At 42.5% G+C, this 14,455-nt stretch overlaps 1 protein-coding gene across 2 annotated transcripts in view; it reads left to right on the forward strand.

Annotated features, from left to right (window-relative positions):
* The window catches only part of BTBD1 (BTB domain containing 1), a 39,875-nt gene that overhangs the window by 12,292 nt on the left and 13,128 nt on the right, over positions 1 to 14,455 (forward strand). For both annotated transcript variants that reach the window (XM_059371472.1, XM_059371471.1), the window contains exons 3-4: positions 5,084 to 5,189; positions 10,000 to 10,197. In XM_059371472.1, the coding sequence (XP_059227455.1) occupies positions 5,084 to 5,189; positions 10,000 to 10,197 (304 nt within the window). The remainder of the gene's footprint in view (positions 1 to 5,083; positions 5,190 to 9,999; positions 10,198 to 14,455) is intronic.

Here is a 14,455-nt window from a genome sequence, read left to right on the forward strand (position 1 = left end):
CGTAATCTCAGAACCGATGTCTGTATATAGTCCGCCCAGCACTGAGCTAGTTGCTTTGCATGTATCAGCGCATTTACTTACTGCAGCAAGTGATAGAATTATCACGGTTACGTGCATTCCAGCTCGGCTGTAATTTACTATTATCCCCTTTTGGACAATGAAGAAATGAAAGCTCAGGGAAGTATCTTACTTAACGTTAGACAGCAAGTGGTAAAACGAAGATCGTAGCCTTCAGCCGGTGGTGGTGAAGGTGCGGCGTATTGATGGCGTGACGGCAGCAGAGCGCACTGGGTGACGCCTGTGCGCCAGCCCCTCGTGTGCCGTCTTGGCAGTAACTTTTGGGAGGCGCAGGTGTTCTAGGGGAGAGTTTTCTTACTGTCCCCATTAAGGAGGCAGAGAGACATGAAATAACCAAGGTCATAGAACTATGAGGCAGTGTCTCCCTACATTTCTTCCTCTTCTGAGTATGTGATGAAAATCTAATACGGCAGTTGATATTCCTAAGATTCTTTTTATGTTCAAGGCTTTTAAGGTATGTGGAGAGGATCACTTAATTACTTTTATTTTAAAAGTTGAGTGAAAAATCAGAAACCAATAAACTAAACCGTGAGCACAGGACAGTTTCTAGTTCAGGTCCAAGGTGAAACCTGAGTCTGGATTTCTCACGAGCTTTCAGAGCACCCCGGTGCTTCTGAACCACACTTTGAGTAGTAAAGGTTAACGCGTGTCACTAGGAGAACAAAAAGGAACTTTTCAGTGCCCTGTTGGTCTGAGAACCCAGTAGTACTATTGCACATTTTCATTGGTGGCGTCATGTGACTTAGCCCACAAAGTGTCATGTGAATTTCTTATTTCAGCCAAGTGAGTCATTTGAACTGAACATGTTCATTTATTTGAGAGGACCTGTGCCAGCTTCGTGCTAACACAAAAGGCCAGTATGCTGTACCAGTATGGGTTAGACAGGGGAAAACATTTTTTATGAAGTGAAGCAATCATACTGATATTTTTTCAGAGATAATGCCAGACCCAAACTAAATTTTGGGAAAATGTATTTTACTCTAAGTAGCAACAATAGATCCCATAGGAAACTTAATATTGCCTGTGTAACCTGAGGAGTAACTGAAATATTGCTATTCTGAATAAAAACAATTTTTACCAAAGACTGAAACACAAGTTTTTACGTAAACACTAACTAAAAGTATAGTTGAGTTGGCCCGTTAAAATACTTCCTGATATTAGAATTTCATTTGATAAAAATGTACTAGTTTCCATATTTTAAAAATGCATGAACTATGATCCTAGACTGGATCCTCTTCCGGAAGGAAAAGTGTTATAAAAAAACAGTAGTTTGGGGCCCATGTGTGGTGCAGTTAGTTAAGTGACCACCTCTTGGTTTCTGCTCAGGTCATGATCTCAGGTTCATGAGATGGAGCCCTGGGCCAGCTCCGCAGTCGGCTTGAGGTCTGCTTCAGTGTCTTTCTCCCTCTCCCTCTGTCCCCCTGCCCCCTGCTCCCTTGCACATGCATGTGCGCTCACTCACTCTCAAAAAAAGGTCTGTTGGCAAAATTGAAATATAGTAGATAAAAATATTACACGGTTATTTACCAAAGTTAATCACTATGGGGTATATAGGAGAATATTCTTATTCTTAGGAAATACATACTGAAGTATTTAAGGGTAAGGGCAGGGATGTGTGTCATTTATTCCTGAACAGTTTGCCTCAAGTACACATGCAGACACTATACATTGCCTGTTTTCTTACACATTATTATCCCATTTATATATGTATATATAAATACAAATATGTATAGATATGAAATGTGTCTGTGTGTGTAGAGAGAGTGCAGATGATGGAACAAGACAAGTAATATTTAGATGGGTAAATCTGGGTAAAGGTGTATGGGTGTTCTTTTCACTTGCAGCTTTTCTGTAAATTTGAAATATTTCTTTTTTTTTTGAAAGTATTTCTAAATTTAAAAAATCTAAGAGAAAATTACAAGAAATAGAGTTAATTTTATCCTCCTAGATCAGATTTTTTTTTTTTTTGTGGAAAATTTGACTAAGCAAATTAATACAAGGCCAATATATAATCTAGGAATAGCATTTTCAGACATGTTCGAGTATTCTATAATTTTAAGAAATATTCTACTGACTTAACATACATATTTTATATATGTAAATATATATCATGTATTATGTATCTTTTTTTTTTTTAAGATTTTATTTATTTATTTGACAGATACAAGCAGGCAGAGAGGCAGGCAGGGAGAGAGGGGGAAACAGGCTCTCCACTGAGCAGAGAGCCCGATGCGGGGCTCGATCCCAGGATCCTGGGATCATGACCTGAGCCGAAGGCAGAGGCTTTAACCCACTGAGCCACCCAGGCGCCCCTATCTTTTATTTTTTTAATAAAGATTTTATTTTAGAGAGAATGAGCGAGCAGGAGGGGTGGCACAGGGAGATGGAGGGTGAGACTCTCAGGGAGACTCCCCACCACATGCCTAGCCTGATGTGGGGCTCGATCTTATGACCCTGAGATTGTAACCTGACCCAAATTAAGGGGTCGGGCTCTTAACTGATTGAGCCACTCTGGTGGTCCCATATATATATCTATTTTAAATTTAATCCACTGCTTTCATTGGTCTCTACTTTCCCCCATAAAACACAAGATAATGGTTGAGTTTAGGGACGTTTATTATTCTGTGGCATCTGAGTTACTGAATCCCTTGAAAATGGATTTTACAGGACGGCTGGGTTGGTTAAGCGGCTGCCTTCAGCTCAGGTCATGATCCCGGCGTCCTGGGATCGAGTCGCATATCGGGCTCCCTGCTCAACGGGGAGCCTGCTTCTCTCTCTGTCTCTTCCTGGAACTCTGCATGTGCTCGCTCGCTCTCTCTGACAAATAAATAAATTAAAAAAAAGAAAATGGATTTTACTTTATAAATAAATGAAGACTCATCAGCCATGTCAGGTAATGCTTAGTTAATTGGCAGTATTGTCAGCAGGATTCTGCCTGACCCGGGGTGAATATTTCTGTGTGCTTTGTGTTTGTCCATACTGTTAAATGTAAATAGATCTGACCCTAGGCCAGGCTGAAAGCTTGGTCATCAGCATACCTATTATCATCACATCTTTTTTCAGCATTTTGTTTTTTGTTTTTTGTTTTTTTTTTAAGATTTTATTTATTAGAGAGAAAGCATGAGCGGGGTGAGGGCCAGAAGGAGAAGCAGATTCCCTGCTGAGCAGGAAACCCTTCCCCCCCACCCCAAATGTGGGGCTTGATCCTGGGACTCCAGGATCATGACCTTACTTCAAGGCAGACACTTAACCAACTGAGCCACATAGGTCCCCCAGTGTCAATGGTTTTTATTTATTTATTTTTTTATATTATTTATTTATTTGACAGACAGAGATCACAAGTAGGCAGAGAGGCAGGCAGAGACAGAGGGGGAAGCAGGCTCTCCACTGAGCAGAGAGCCCAATGCAGGGCTCGATCCCAGGATCCTGGGATCATGACCTAAGCCGAAGGCAGAGGCTTTAACCCACTGAGCCACCCAGGTGCCCCTGTCAATGGTTTTTAAATCTCATTTGAGTTTGGATTTTCTGCCCCTTTCCTCCACGACTGACTTTTAAATTTGTTGTTGTTTGGTTTTTTTTTTTTTTTAAGATTATACTTATTTATTTGACAGAGAGAGAGATCACAAGTAGACAGAGAGAAAGGAGGAAGCAGGCTCCCTGCTGAGCAGAGAGCCTGATGCGGGGCTCGATCCCAGGACCCTGGGATCATGACCTGAGCTGAAGGCAGAGGCTTTAACCCACTGAGCCACCCAGGTGCCCCTAAACTTATTTTTATTTTTGTGTTCTTTTGCTTTTGTTTTTATTTTATTTTATATTATTTTAAAGAGTAAGGAACCCAGGATAGGGGGAAGAGAGAGAGAGAGGATTTTTTTAAAAAATATAATTTATTTATTTGACAGAGAGAAAGATACCACAAGCAGGCAGAGAGGCAGGCAGAGAGAGAAGGGGAAGCAGGCTCCCCACCAAGCAGAGAGCCCGATGCGGGGCTCGATCCCAGGACCCCAAGATCATGACCTGAGCCGAAGGCAGAGGCTTAACCCACTGAGCCACCCAGGCACCCCAAGAGATAAAGGATTTTAAGCAGGCTCCATGCTCAGCACAGAGCCCAGTGTGGGGCTGGATCTCACGACCCTGTATTATGAGCTGAGCCAAAAGACACTTAACTAACTGAGCCACCCAGGTGCCCCAAACTTTTTTTTTTTGTTAATTATAATATGCACCCTGATTAACCACATTATCAGCTTGACTTATGACTTCTTAAAGCCCAGATAGCTTTTTTTGGAATCCTATAGTGTAGTTCTGCTCAATTTATGCTGGGGCTTCTTTTGTTTGTCAGTGTTTGTAGGATTTGTTCATATCATTGTACGTGGCTGTAGCTCGCTCTTGTGTAGGATTCGGTCCTGGGACTATATGCTTTTCTGTTGTTGGGCCTGCTTTTCCCTCAGGCACCCAGAGTTTGCATGCTCTGAAACTCTTGTACTTCATTCTCTCTCCACAGTCAAGATGGAAATGGAAGGGGAAAAAATCTGTTTGTACTGGTATGCTTGATAGTTGCTACCATTTGGTGAAAATATCCTAAAACTCGGATTTAAATAATGACTTTACAGTATAACTAGTTAGATCATGTTAACTAGTTTGATCCACATCTGGGAAATGGGATGATTCTGTCTGCCTCATCTAACCTAGAGTGTTTGGTAATGATCAAAATAAGTATAAGAACCAGGCAGTATGTATATATAGGAGCATATGAAAAGAAGAGTAACAAGGTTGCCAGTGGTAATGTGAACTTGTTGTCTAAGCAAGGCATTTGTGCTTTTGGCTTTTCATTTCTGGCTACAGAATGGAAAGTTTTAAAAATAGGTACACATTATAATGGTATTTAAGATAGGTGTTTTACATGATTAGCAGTTATAACTATAACTGTTTGCAGAGTTAACTTTGAATATGTATGGTCTGAAAGTAAAATAACTATGAAAATAAAATAACTATCTTTTTGTATGTTTAGGCTCGATTGTTTGATGAACCTCAGCTAGCTAGTCTTTGTCTCGACACGATAGACAAAAGCACGATGGATGCGATCAGCGCAGAGGGCTTTACCGACATTGATATCGGTAAGTGCGCCCGTGGGCGGGCTGTGCCGCCTACAGACGGTTACGCAGTGTCAGTCAGCCTCACTGCCGGGTGGGCTGTTATTGTAAAGTGGCACTTTGTACCAAATTGGGTAAGTCTGTCTCTTAAGAGTGCTGCTTTATTATAGTGATATATTCCTAAAGGTCATCTCTACTTACAACCTCGTTAAAAAAAAAAAAAAAAAGCATGGCATTGTGCAACATTATAGTTGGGTCATTGACATACAGAGTGAGATGTGATTTTTCTTAAGGAAACTATGATCTAATTGGAGACTCAAGGGACACATATGTGAAATTTAAGAGTTAAGACACAGAAAATTCTGGATAGCATACAGCAAAATGTGGTTTTGCCTTTTCTGAGCTAGAGATCTAGAAAATAATCACTATGCAAATCCAAAACATGGAAAGATTACCTCCCATTGAATAGCGTTAGGAAAGTCTTGATGGGGAGAGTTTGATCTGGGCTGTGAAGAATGGGTAGCATTTGAGTAGTGCAGAGGAGAGGGCATTCGAGGCAGGTAGAGCCCCAGGAAAAAGCGGATGGGGGGGTGGGCGGTGTGCGGCCCGCCAGCCGGGCTGCGTGGGACTGGCTAAGGACGGTGGAGGAGTTTGACTCTTGTTACAGGAGAGCTGAGAGAGCTGACCCAGGCCTGTGACCTGAAATATTATCTTCATCATGATGGACACAATGTATATTCGATATCTGTGATTGTCTGTTATTATCTATCTTGCTGGCAGACAGAAAAAAGCATGGGCAGGGAGAACACCCCCATCTTGAAAGCTTTGGCCGTGAAGTGGAACCGGCATTTTCACTCCTCATTGTCTCAAATTCAGTCTCATGATCCCATGTAACTTCCGAGGAAGGTCAGGAAGGAGAGAAAACAGCACCCGCTGCTGCCTCTGTCTGTGCCTGACCTGGTCTCCTGCCGTCCTCTCCCGTCATTCTCGCCCTTTCATATGCACTGGCCAGGCTCATTTCTCTTTTAAGCCTTTGTGTTTACTGTTCCATTGATCAGAATCCTTTCCCCCGAATCTGTATGTGGCTTCCTCCTTTATATTATTCCGATACCGAGTTAAACGAGACCTGAGACAGACCACCTTTGACCTTAGGGAAACCTCAGACCTTAGCCCGAGTAGATACACATTCCCCTGAACTGTCCCTGTGCTGTTGCTCTGACTGATTTTCCTCATGATACATTTTACTACTTGAAATTCTTAAGTATTGTCTGTTCATGATGGTTGTCTAGCTTTCCCACCTAGATTATAAACTTGTTTTTAAGGACTTTATTTCTCAGTAATCTCTACACCAAACATGGGGCTTGAACTTAAAACCCTGAGATCAGGAGTCATGTGCTTACTGACTGAGCCAGCCAGGTACCCCTGTCAACTCTTTTGCAGTCCGGGACTTTGCCTTGTTTACCATGGTGTCTCGAACACTGACGACAGGAGAACATAGTAGGTGCTGAGTTAACATTCGCTCACCAGCTGGTCCGTCTAGAACGCTGCCTTTCCTTCTGCCTTGGCTAGTTCACTCAGTCTTCTCATCTTGGCTCAAATTCTACTTCCGCAGCGACTCCTTTCTGAAGAGCTAACGTCCCACCCTCTTCAGTGACAGTGAGTGTGTTCGGTTACAACAACATCCCATTGACAGCGTGTCTGTCTGTCTGTCTCGCAGTACCTTGGGAAGGATTTATACTCATTTCGCATCAATTATCCTGAAGGGCGAGGGCTAGATTCCTCCCCACTATACGTAGTAGGCCGCTGACTGGATGGTGGAGAGCCCTAGGCACCACCCACATTGCTGAGGAAACAGTGCTTCATCCTGATTTTCTTCCCCATAAGGGGTTGGCAAGTACACCATCGGTACTTCAGTCTGGGTCTGACATAATACTGTTTGCATCTGGGTGGCTTCCTCCTGGAAACTTTTTGAAGTAGGTCGGCACGCCCTCGGAACCCAGAATCCCTGAAGGGGGTGTAGATCCTCAAATATTGGTTGATTTGCTTTGACCCCCCCCCCCACCCCAGATGCTTGTATTAAGATCTAGCCTTGCATCATGTTTGCAAAACATAGCCTTGGGTGTTTTTATGATCTTTATTAGGCTCAGCTGCCAATAGAAGACCTGTGTGTTTCCACACCACAGTCTAGTTGGCCTTCGATGCACTTGTTAAAAACTGTGATTGGAAGAGAAGCCTAGATGCTGAGAGGATGCTGGGCCGGGCTTCAGGAGCTCTTCATGCAGGTTATGGTCTTAGATTCGGGGGGAGCTTTTTCTCCTCTGGGATTGGGATATATGTGCTGGAGGGATGTGCTTGCCATTTTCCAAGTAGAGAGATACCATTTTTCTCACTGCTGTTTGCTAAGGGAAGAAGACAGTATATCACACTGATAGGAGAAAAAAGCAAATTTGCATTATGCTAAAGGCAGTACAATGCACTGTTTTTTCCCCTGCTGATAATTTAAGTTTTTGTGTTTATCTTTGCTGAAGCTTGTCAGCATACAGCATAGAGATTAGTAGATCCAGTTTTCCCACGAGTGATAAGTTATGGTGAGTGTATATTCCTAATCCTTTAAGTATCGAGGCATAAGGGTTTACATTCATTTACCTGTGAAAAATTTTTATGGAGCCTTAATTTATATTCATCTGCTCAGCTACAAAAGAAGGAAAAATGTCATTAAAAAAAATACATGTATAACCTATTCATTTTTAACATATTATTGGGCCCCTGCTGTGTTCTGGGGACTGAGACGTCTTTGCTGGCATGATAGCTGTGGTTTGATACCGACCAGAGATTGAGTGTGTAGACCGTTACAGAATGCAATTTTTTTAAGATAAAATTTTCTTAGATGTGTAATACTGGGTAATTTAAGCATATTTAATGTCTTTAGATTTTTACTGTATTGGCATCTTCCTTTTTATTTGAATTTTGTGATTATTCGTGCTCATTATTATGAATATCAGTTATTGTATAGTGAAGCCTTCAGGACTCTGAAGTGTTTTTTTGTTTGTGTACTTTTGTTTTTAACGATTTATTTATTAATTTATTTTGGAGTGGGGAGGTGGTGAGTGCAGACGGAGGGGCAGAGGGAGCCGGAGAGAATCCTCAAGCAGACTCCCCACTGAGCACGAGCCTGACTCAGGGCTCGAATCCCATGACCCCGAGCTCTTGACCTGAGTTGAAGCCAAGGGTAGGATGCCCAACCAGCTGAGCCACCCAGCTGCCCCTGTGTTTGTTTTTTAATCTTTCTCTTTGTATGAAAGACTCTTGACTCTAGTGCTTTTCAGACACCTGCATCTACTTTCCAGATTTCCTCTCTTCTCAGCCCCTGTTTGTGGGCAGCCTATCACTTTACTGTAGTCTGCTGGCCTCCAAGGCGCCCTCTCTGGACTGCTGCTTCTGGTCTACTGTAGAGAAGCTGAGTTGTTTTTTTTGTTTGTTTTGTTTTGTTTTTAAGTTTTGCCTCTGATAAAAGAAGAAGGATTCCAAGTGAAGGCCTGAGTTCCAGGCATGACATTTGTACTTGGACATGAGATAGGGAGTTCAGACTCAAGATGTCCTGGATTAACTCCAGATCACAGCTCTCACCGTCCCTCACTACCTCCTTCACAGGCTTTCCCGTCTCAGTCGATGCTGCTGCCATCCGTCCGTGGCGTAGACTCTGAGGCTGGAGTTATCCTTGCCCCTCTCCGTCACCCTCTGTATTCAGTCTGTGAGGACATCACACTGAGTCATCCTCCCGAATGCATCCCGAAGCTGATCGTTTTCACCTCTTCCTGCTGGTCCTGGCCCTCATCGCCTCTGACCTGGCTCAGAGCAGGAGCCTGCTAACTGATCTCATTTCCACTCTGCCTCCACTAGAGTCTCTTCTCAACACGGCCGCCAGCGTGGTCCTTTTACAACATAGAATGTCACAGCCCCAAATCCTCTAGGGGTTTGGTTCCCCTTCCCACGCAGAGTAAAAGTCAGATGATCTGTATGGTACTGTAGGACTATACCTCATTGCTCCCCATTTGTGGCCTCATCACTGACCACTTTTTCCCTCTTGCTCACTGCAGTCTGGCCACACTGGCTTCCTGGTTGGTCCTCACACTTGCAAGGCACAAGTTCATATATGGGCCTTTGTACAGGCAGTCCTGGTACTCCTGGCTAGGCCTCTGTTTGGCTGACTCCCCCCCACCCCACCCCCAGATCAAATCTTACTAGCTCACGTGAGCCACCCAAGCCATCCTATTTTAAACGGTACTTACGGTTCCCCTTACTCTGCTCTTGTCCTACACTTGTCATCTAACATCATAACATTTACCCCCATTAGAATCTAAGTGCCATGAAGGCAGATTTACTCAGTGACGTATCCTCCTCATCTAGGACAGTGCCTGACACATAAAGAGTACCTAATGGGAAGTCTTTGGGGAATGGGTAAATGGTTCTGTAGGCTTTGTGAATTTATGTATGTTACTAACTTGAAGCCACTTTCTCTGACTGACTGACTGTTAATCTTATCTGGATATTGGGGTTTCCTTGATAAATGGCACGGATACACAAGGAGATACTACACCTGAGTTGCCTTGTATGATAAGGAGTTGTTAACCTTATAACAGTTTTTTTTAAAAGAAAACTTTGCTGTTTAATTCCTCTCATTCTTCAATGTTTTTCTATATAGAGTCTATAGTTTTAAATCTCTAGCCTGTTTTTTATTGAAATTTGAAAACTTAATGTAAGCCTGTCTGTTGGTATTGTTTTGTTAAAGAGCAAAATATTCCTAATTCGCTTTATTTTTGTATTTTACTTCTAGACACACTCTGTGCAGTTCTCGAGAGAGACACACTTAGTATTAGAGAAAGTCGACTTTTCGGAGCTGTTGTGCGATGGGCAGAAGCGGAATGTCAAAGACAACAGTTGCCTGTGACTTTTGGAAACAAACAGAAAGTTCTAGGAAAAGCACTGTCCTTGATCCGGTTTCCGCTGATGACCATTGAGGAGTTTGCAGCAGGTAGGGCGACACCCTGGCCAGAATCTGTGTGCAACTAGCCGTCAGCCAGCCTTTGTGTGCTAGAGGAGAAACAGCTGGTATTTAGGAGTTCTAGTCCCATGATACATGAGTGTGAGCGTGTGTGATTTCATTTACTTTTCCTGAGAGCCCTTCAAGATAACATTATACGTTATTTATTTTGATATGTGCATTGGGTTCTTTTTTTCCCCCCTCCGAGTGGAGTTGCACGCAGGTTACCGTTAGTTTCAGGTGCACAACAGGGTGATTCTGTTCAGCAAGGCCCATGTGCTCTCCACAGTGTAGCCACCGTCTGTCACCACGCAGCACTATGACAGCGGCATTGACTGCATTCCCTATGCTGAGCCTTTTGTTCCTGTGACTTCTTCATCCCATAACTGGAAGCCGGGACTCCCCCTCGCCTTCACGCATTTGCCCGTCCCCCGCTCCCCACCCACCCGTCTGGCAACCACCAGTTTGTTCTCTGTATTTATGGGTCTGATCCTGGTTTTTTGTTTATCCATATGTTTTTATTTTTATTTTTTAGATTCCACATGTATGAGTGAATATAGGTTATAATTTTAAAATACTATGAGTATATATAAAAATCATATTTTTATGGATTAGAGAACTGAATCTGAAAGGTATTAAGTGCCTTGCTCAAGGTTATAATGATAGATCTTTCTGATTCTTAAGATCAATGCTGCTTTTTTTTTTAAAGATTTTATTTATTAGAGGGAGAAAGAGCATGGAGAGAGAAAAAGCAAGCAAATATGAACAGGGGAGCGGTGGGGGGGCAAGAGGGGCAGAGGGAGAGGGAGAAGCAAGGCTGCCCACTGAGCAGGGAGCCCACACTCTCAGGACTCTATCCCAGGATCCCAGGATCATGACCTGAGCCGAAGGCAAGACACTTAACTGACTGAGCCACCCAGGTGCCCCTGATCGACGCTTCTGATGTAAAATCAGAGAGACCCAGGGGTGCCTGGGGGGCTTAAGTGTCTGCCTTCAGCTCAGGTCATGATCTCTGGGTCCTGAGATCAAGCCCTGATTAGGGTTTCCTGCTCAGCGAGGAGTCTGCTGCTCTCTCGATCTCTCGCTCCCGGCCTCCCCACTGCCTGTGTGCACGTGCTCGCTCTCTCTTTATAAAAGAAATAAATATCTTATTAATACGGGGTGCCTGGGTGGCTCAGTGGGTTAAAGCCTCTGTCTTCAGCTCAGGTCATAATCTCAGGGTCCTGGGATGGAGCCCCGCATTGGGCTCTCTGCTCAGCAGGGAGCCTGCCTCCCTCTCCCCCTCTGCCTGCCTCTCTGACTACTTGTGATCTGTCAAATAAGTATAATCTTAAAAAAAAAAAAAAAAGAAATATCTTATAAATAAATACATATATATGTATGTATGTGTATATATATGCATACATATGTTTTGAATCTTCGTTCTGTGACCCATTCTTCTTATCCATATTGACATTGAGTATTATCTGCTTTTAAGTCATGGCCAGGTTGATTTAAAGGAAAAAGGAAATTTCATTACTGTTTAAAACTATATTTTTATTTACTGGCCATTTGTATTTTTTCTTAACATTTGTGACTTTTGTTTTTTCTGTTGGGTATTCAAATTTTTCTTGTTGATTTATCATAAATGTTCTAATTTTCTCTGAATTTGTTTTTGTTGGAATCAATGTTTTTTCTTTCTGCAGACTTTTTTATTGAGGTGTAACAGCCACATAATAAAGTGAACACACCTGCAGAACCACACTTGCTATCAGTTTGTCATTTATTACCAGTACCGAGAAGCCTTCGTCGTGGTCCTCCAGGTCCCTGCTCTCCTTCCCAAAGGAGGGGCCTGTAAATTAGTTTTTCTGGCACCTGTAAATTAGTTTTGTCTGTTTTTGAACTTTTTTAGTTTTTATTTTAAACACCTGGTGCTTATCACCCCAAATGCACTCCTTAATCCCCATCACCTGTTTGTCCTGCCTTTCCTCTGGTAACGATCAGTTCTGAGGGTCTGTTTTTTGGTCTCTTTCTTTTATTTACCCCCATGATCATTTGTTTTGTTTCTTAAATTCCACATGTGAGTGAAATTATCAGGTAATTGTCTTTTCTGACTGACTGCTCTTAGTGCTATACTCTCTAGCTCCATCAAGGTCATTGCAAATGGAAAGATTTCATTCTTTTTTATGGCTGAGTCATATTCCTCTGTGTGTGTGTGCACATGCGCACACGCACCACATCGTCTATCCATTCATCAGTTTATGGTCTCTGGGCTGCTTGTGTGTTTTGGCTGTCGTAGGGTAATGTTCCTGTATACACCGGGTGCATCTGTCCATTTGAGTCAGTGGTTTTCATTCTTTGGGTAAATACCCAGTTAGTGTGATTTGCTGGACTGTAGGGGAGTTCTGTTTTTAACTTTTCGAGGAACCTTCATACTATTTTCTGGAGTGGTTGTATCAGTTTGCCCACCAGCAGTGCCAGAGGGCTCCCCTTGATCCACATCCTCGCAGATACTTATTTCTTTGAGAGAGAGAGAGCACGTACGTGCACACAGGCAGTGGGGAGGTGGGGGGAGAGAGAGAGGGAGAGCAGCAGACTCCTCGCTAGGTTAACATCAGAAGCGTCGATCGGGGGCACCTGGGTGGCTCAGTCAGTTAAGTGCTCTCTCTCGCTCACTCTCTTTCCTCTCTCAAATCAATAAATCTTTGAAACAGAAAAAGAGCCTGTTTATTTTTGTTTGCTTTTTTTTTTTTTAAGATTTTTATTTATTTATGAGAGAGAGAGAGAGAGACTGAGAGAGCATGAGAGGGGAGAAGGTCAGAGGGAGAAGGCAGACTCCCCATGGAGCTGGGAGCCTGACGTGGGACTTGATCCCAGGGCTCCGGGATCATGACCTGAGCTGAAAGCAGTCGTTCAACCAACTGAGCTACGCAAGCCCCTGTTTGCTAGTCATTTTAAGAGTGAAATTACATAAGTGAAATCATATGGTATTTGTTTTTGTTTGACTTATTTCACTTAGTCTCATGCCCTCTAGCTCCGTCCATGTTGTTGCAGACCGGCGAGATTCATTCTTTACGGCTGAGTAGTATTCTCTTGTAATATATACCGCATCTTCTTTATTTTTTTGTCTGTCGATGGTACTTGGGTTGCTTCTCTGTCTTGGCTTTTGATAAATAGAAAATCTTAATTTTAATAAAGTTCATTTATCAATCTTTTTCTTTATTAAGGTGAAGGCTTTCTTTGTCTTTAAGAAATTTGCCAGCCTCAAGGTTATTAAAATACTCTCTTAATTTCTCTTAAAGAAGTTTTAATGTTTCACATTTAACATTTAGATCGGTAAACCAATTGGATTTGGGGGTTTTTTTGGTATTATTTTCTCACGCATGTGTATGGTATAAGGTAGAAGTTAAGGTTCATTTTTCCCCATGTAACTACATATTAAAAAACTACCCTTGCCCCATCCATTGCAGGGCCAACTTTGTTGTAAATCAGGTGATTTTGTTTGAATTAATCTGTTTCTGGAGTGTGTGCTCTGTTCCACTGTTACATTTGTTTATTCTTGACCAGTTCTACATAGTTTTACACCAGATCTTGACATCTGGTGGTGAAAATTCTCCAGCTTTATTCTTCTTCAAGATTATGTTGGCTATTTTTTGTCTTTTTGCATTTTTGTATAAATAAATTTTTTACTCAGCTTGTCAGTTTCCACCCCTCCCCCCGCAAAATCATGGGATTTTGATTGGAATTGTGTTGAATCTGTAGATTGGTGTGGAGATAATTGACATTTTTATAATATTACTTGTCACTCATACTTATATTTTATAATATTTCTAGTCTGCTGAGAGTTTTATCATTTATCAGCTGCTTCTATTCTTTTCAGATAGTGATAGAATAGTTCCCCCCTTTATTTTTGTTTTTTCAAATATGGAATTGACTTTATTAAACAATGCATGAGTTGGGCAGCATTCCGTCTAGCAAGCAGAGAGATGCTCTTTGCTGTATTTTTTTAATACGGTGAACTCCACTTGTTTTTCCAAATTAAACCTACTTTGGATTCCTTATATAAGCCAGACTTAGTTGTCATTCTTTATCCTGTTACCGAATCCAATTTGCTAAACGTCTTAAAAAATAGATTTTATGGGGCGCCTGGGTGGCTCAGTGGGTTGAGCCGCTGCCTTCGGCTCAGGTCATGATCTCAGGGTCCTGGGATCGAGTCCCGCATCGGGCTCTCTGCTCAGCGGGGGGCCTGCTTCCCTTCCTCTCTCTCTGT

Source organism: Mustela nigripes, chromosome 13, assembly GCF_022355385.1.
Source record: "Mustela nigripes isolate SB6536 chromosome 13, MUSNIG.SB6536, whole genome shotgun sequence".
Lineage (NCBI taxonomy): Eukaryota > Metazoa > Chordata > Mammalia > Carnivora > Mustelidae > Mustela > Mustela nigripes.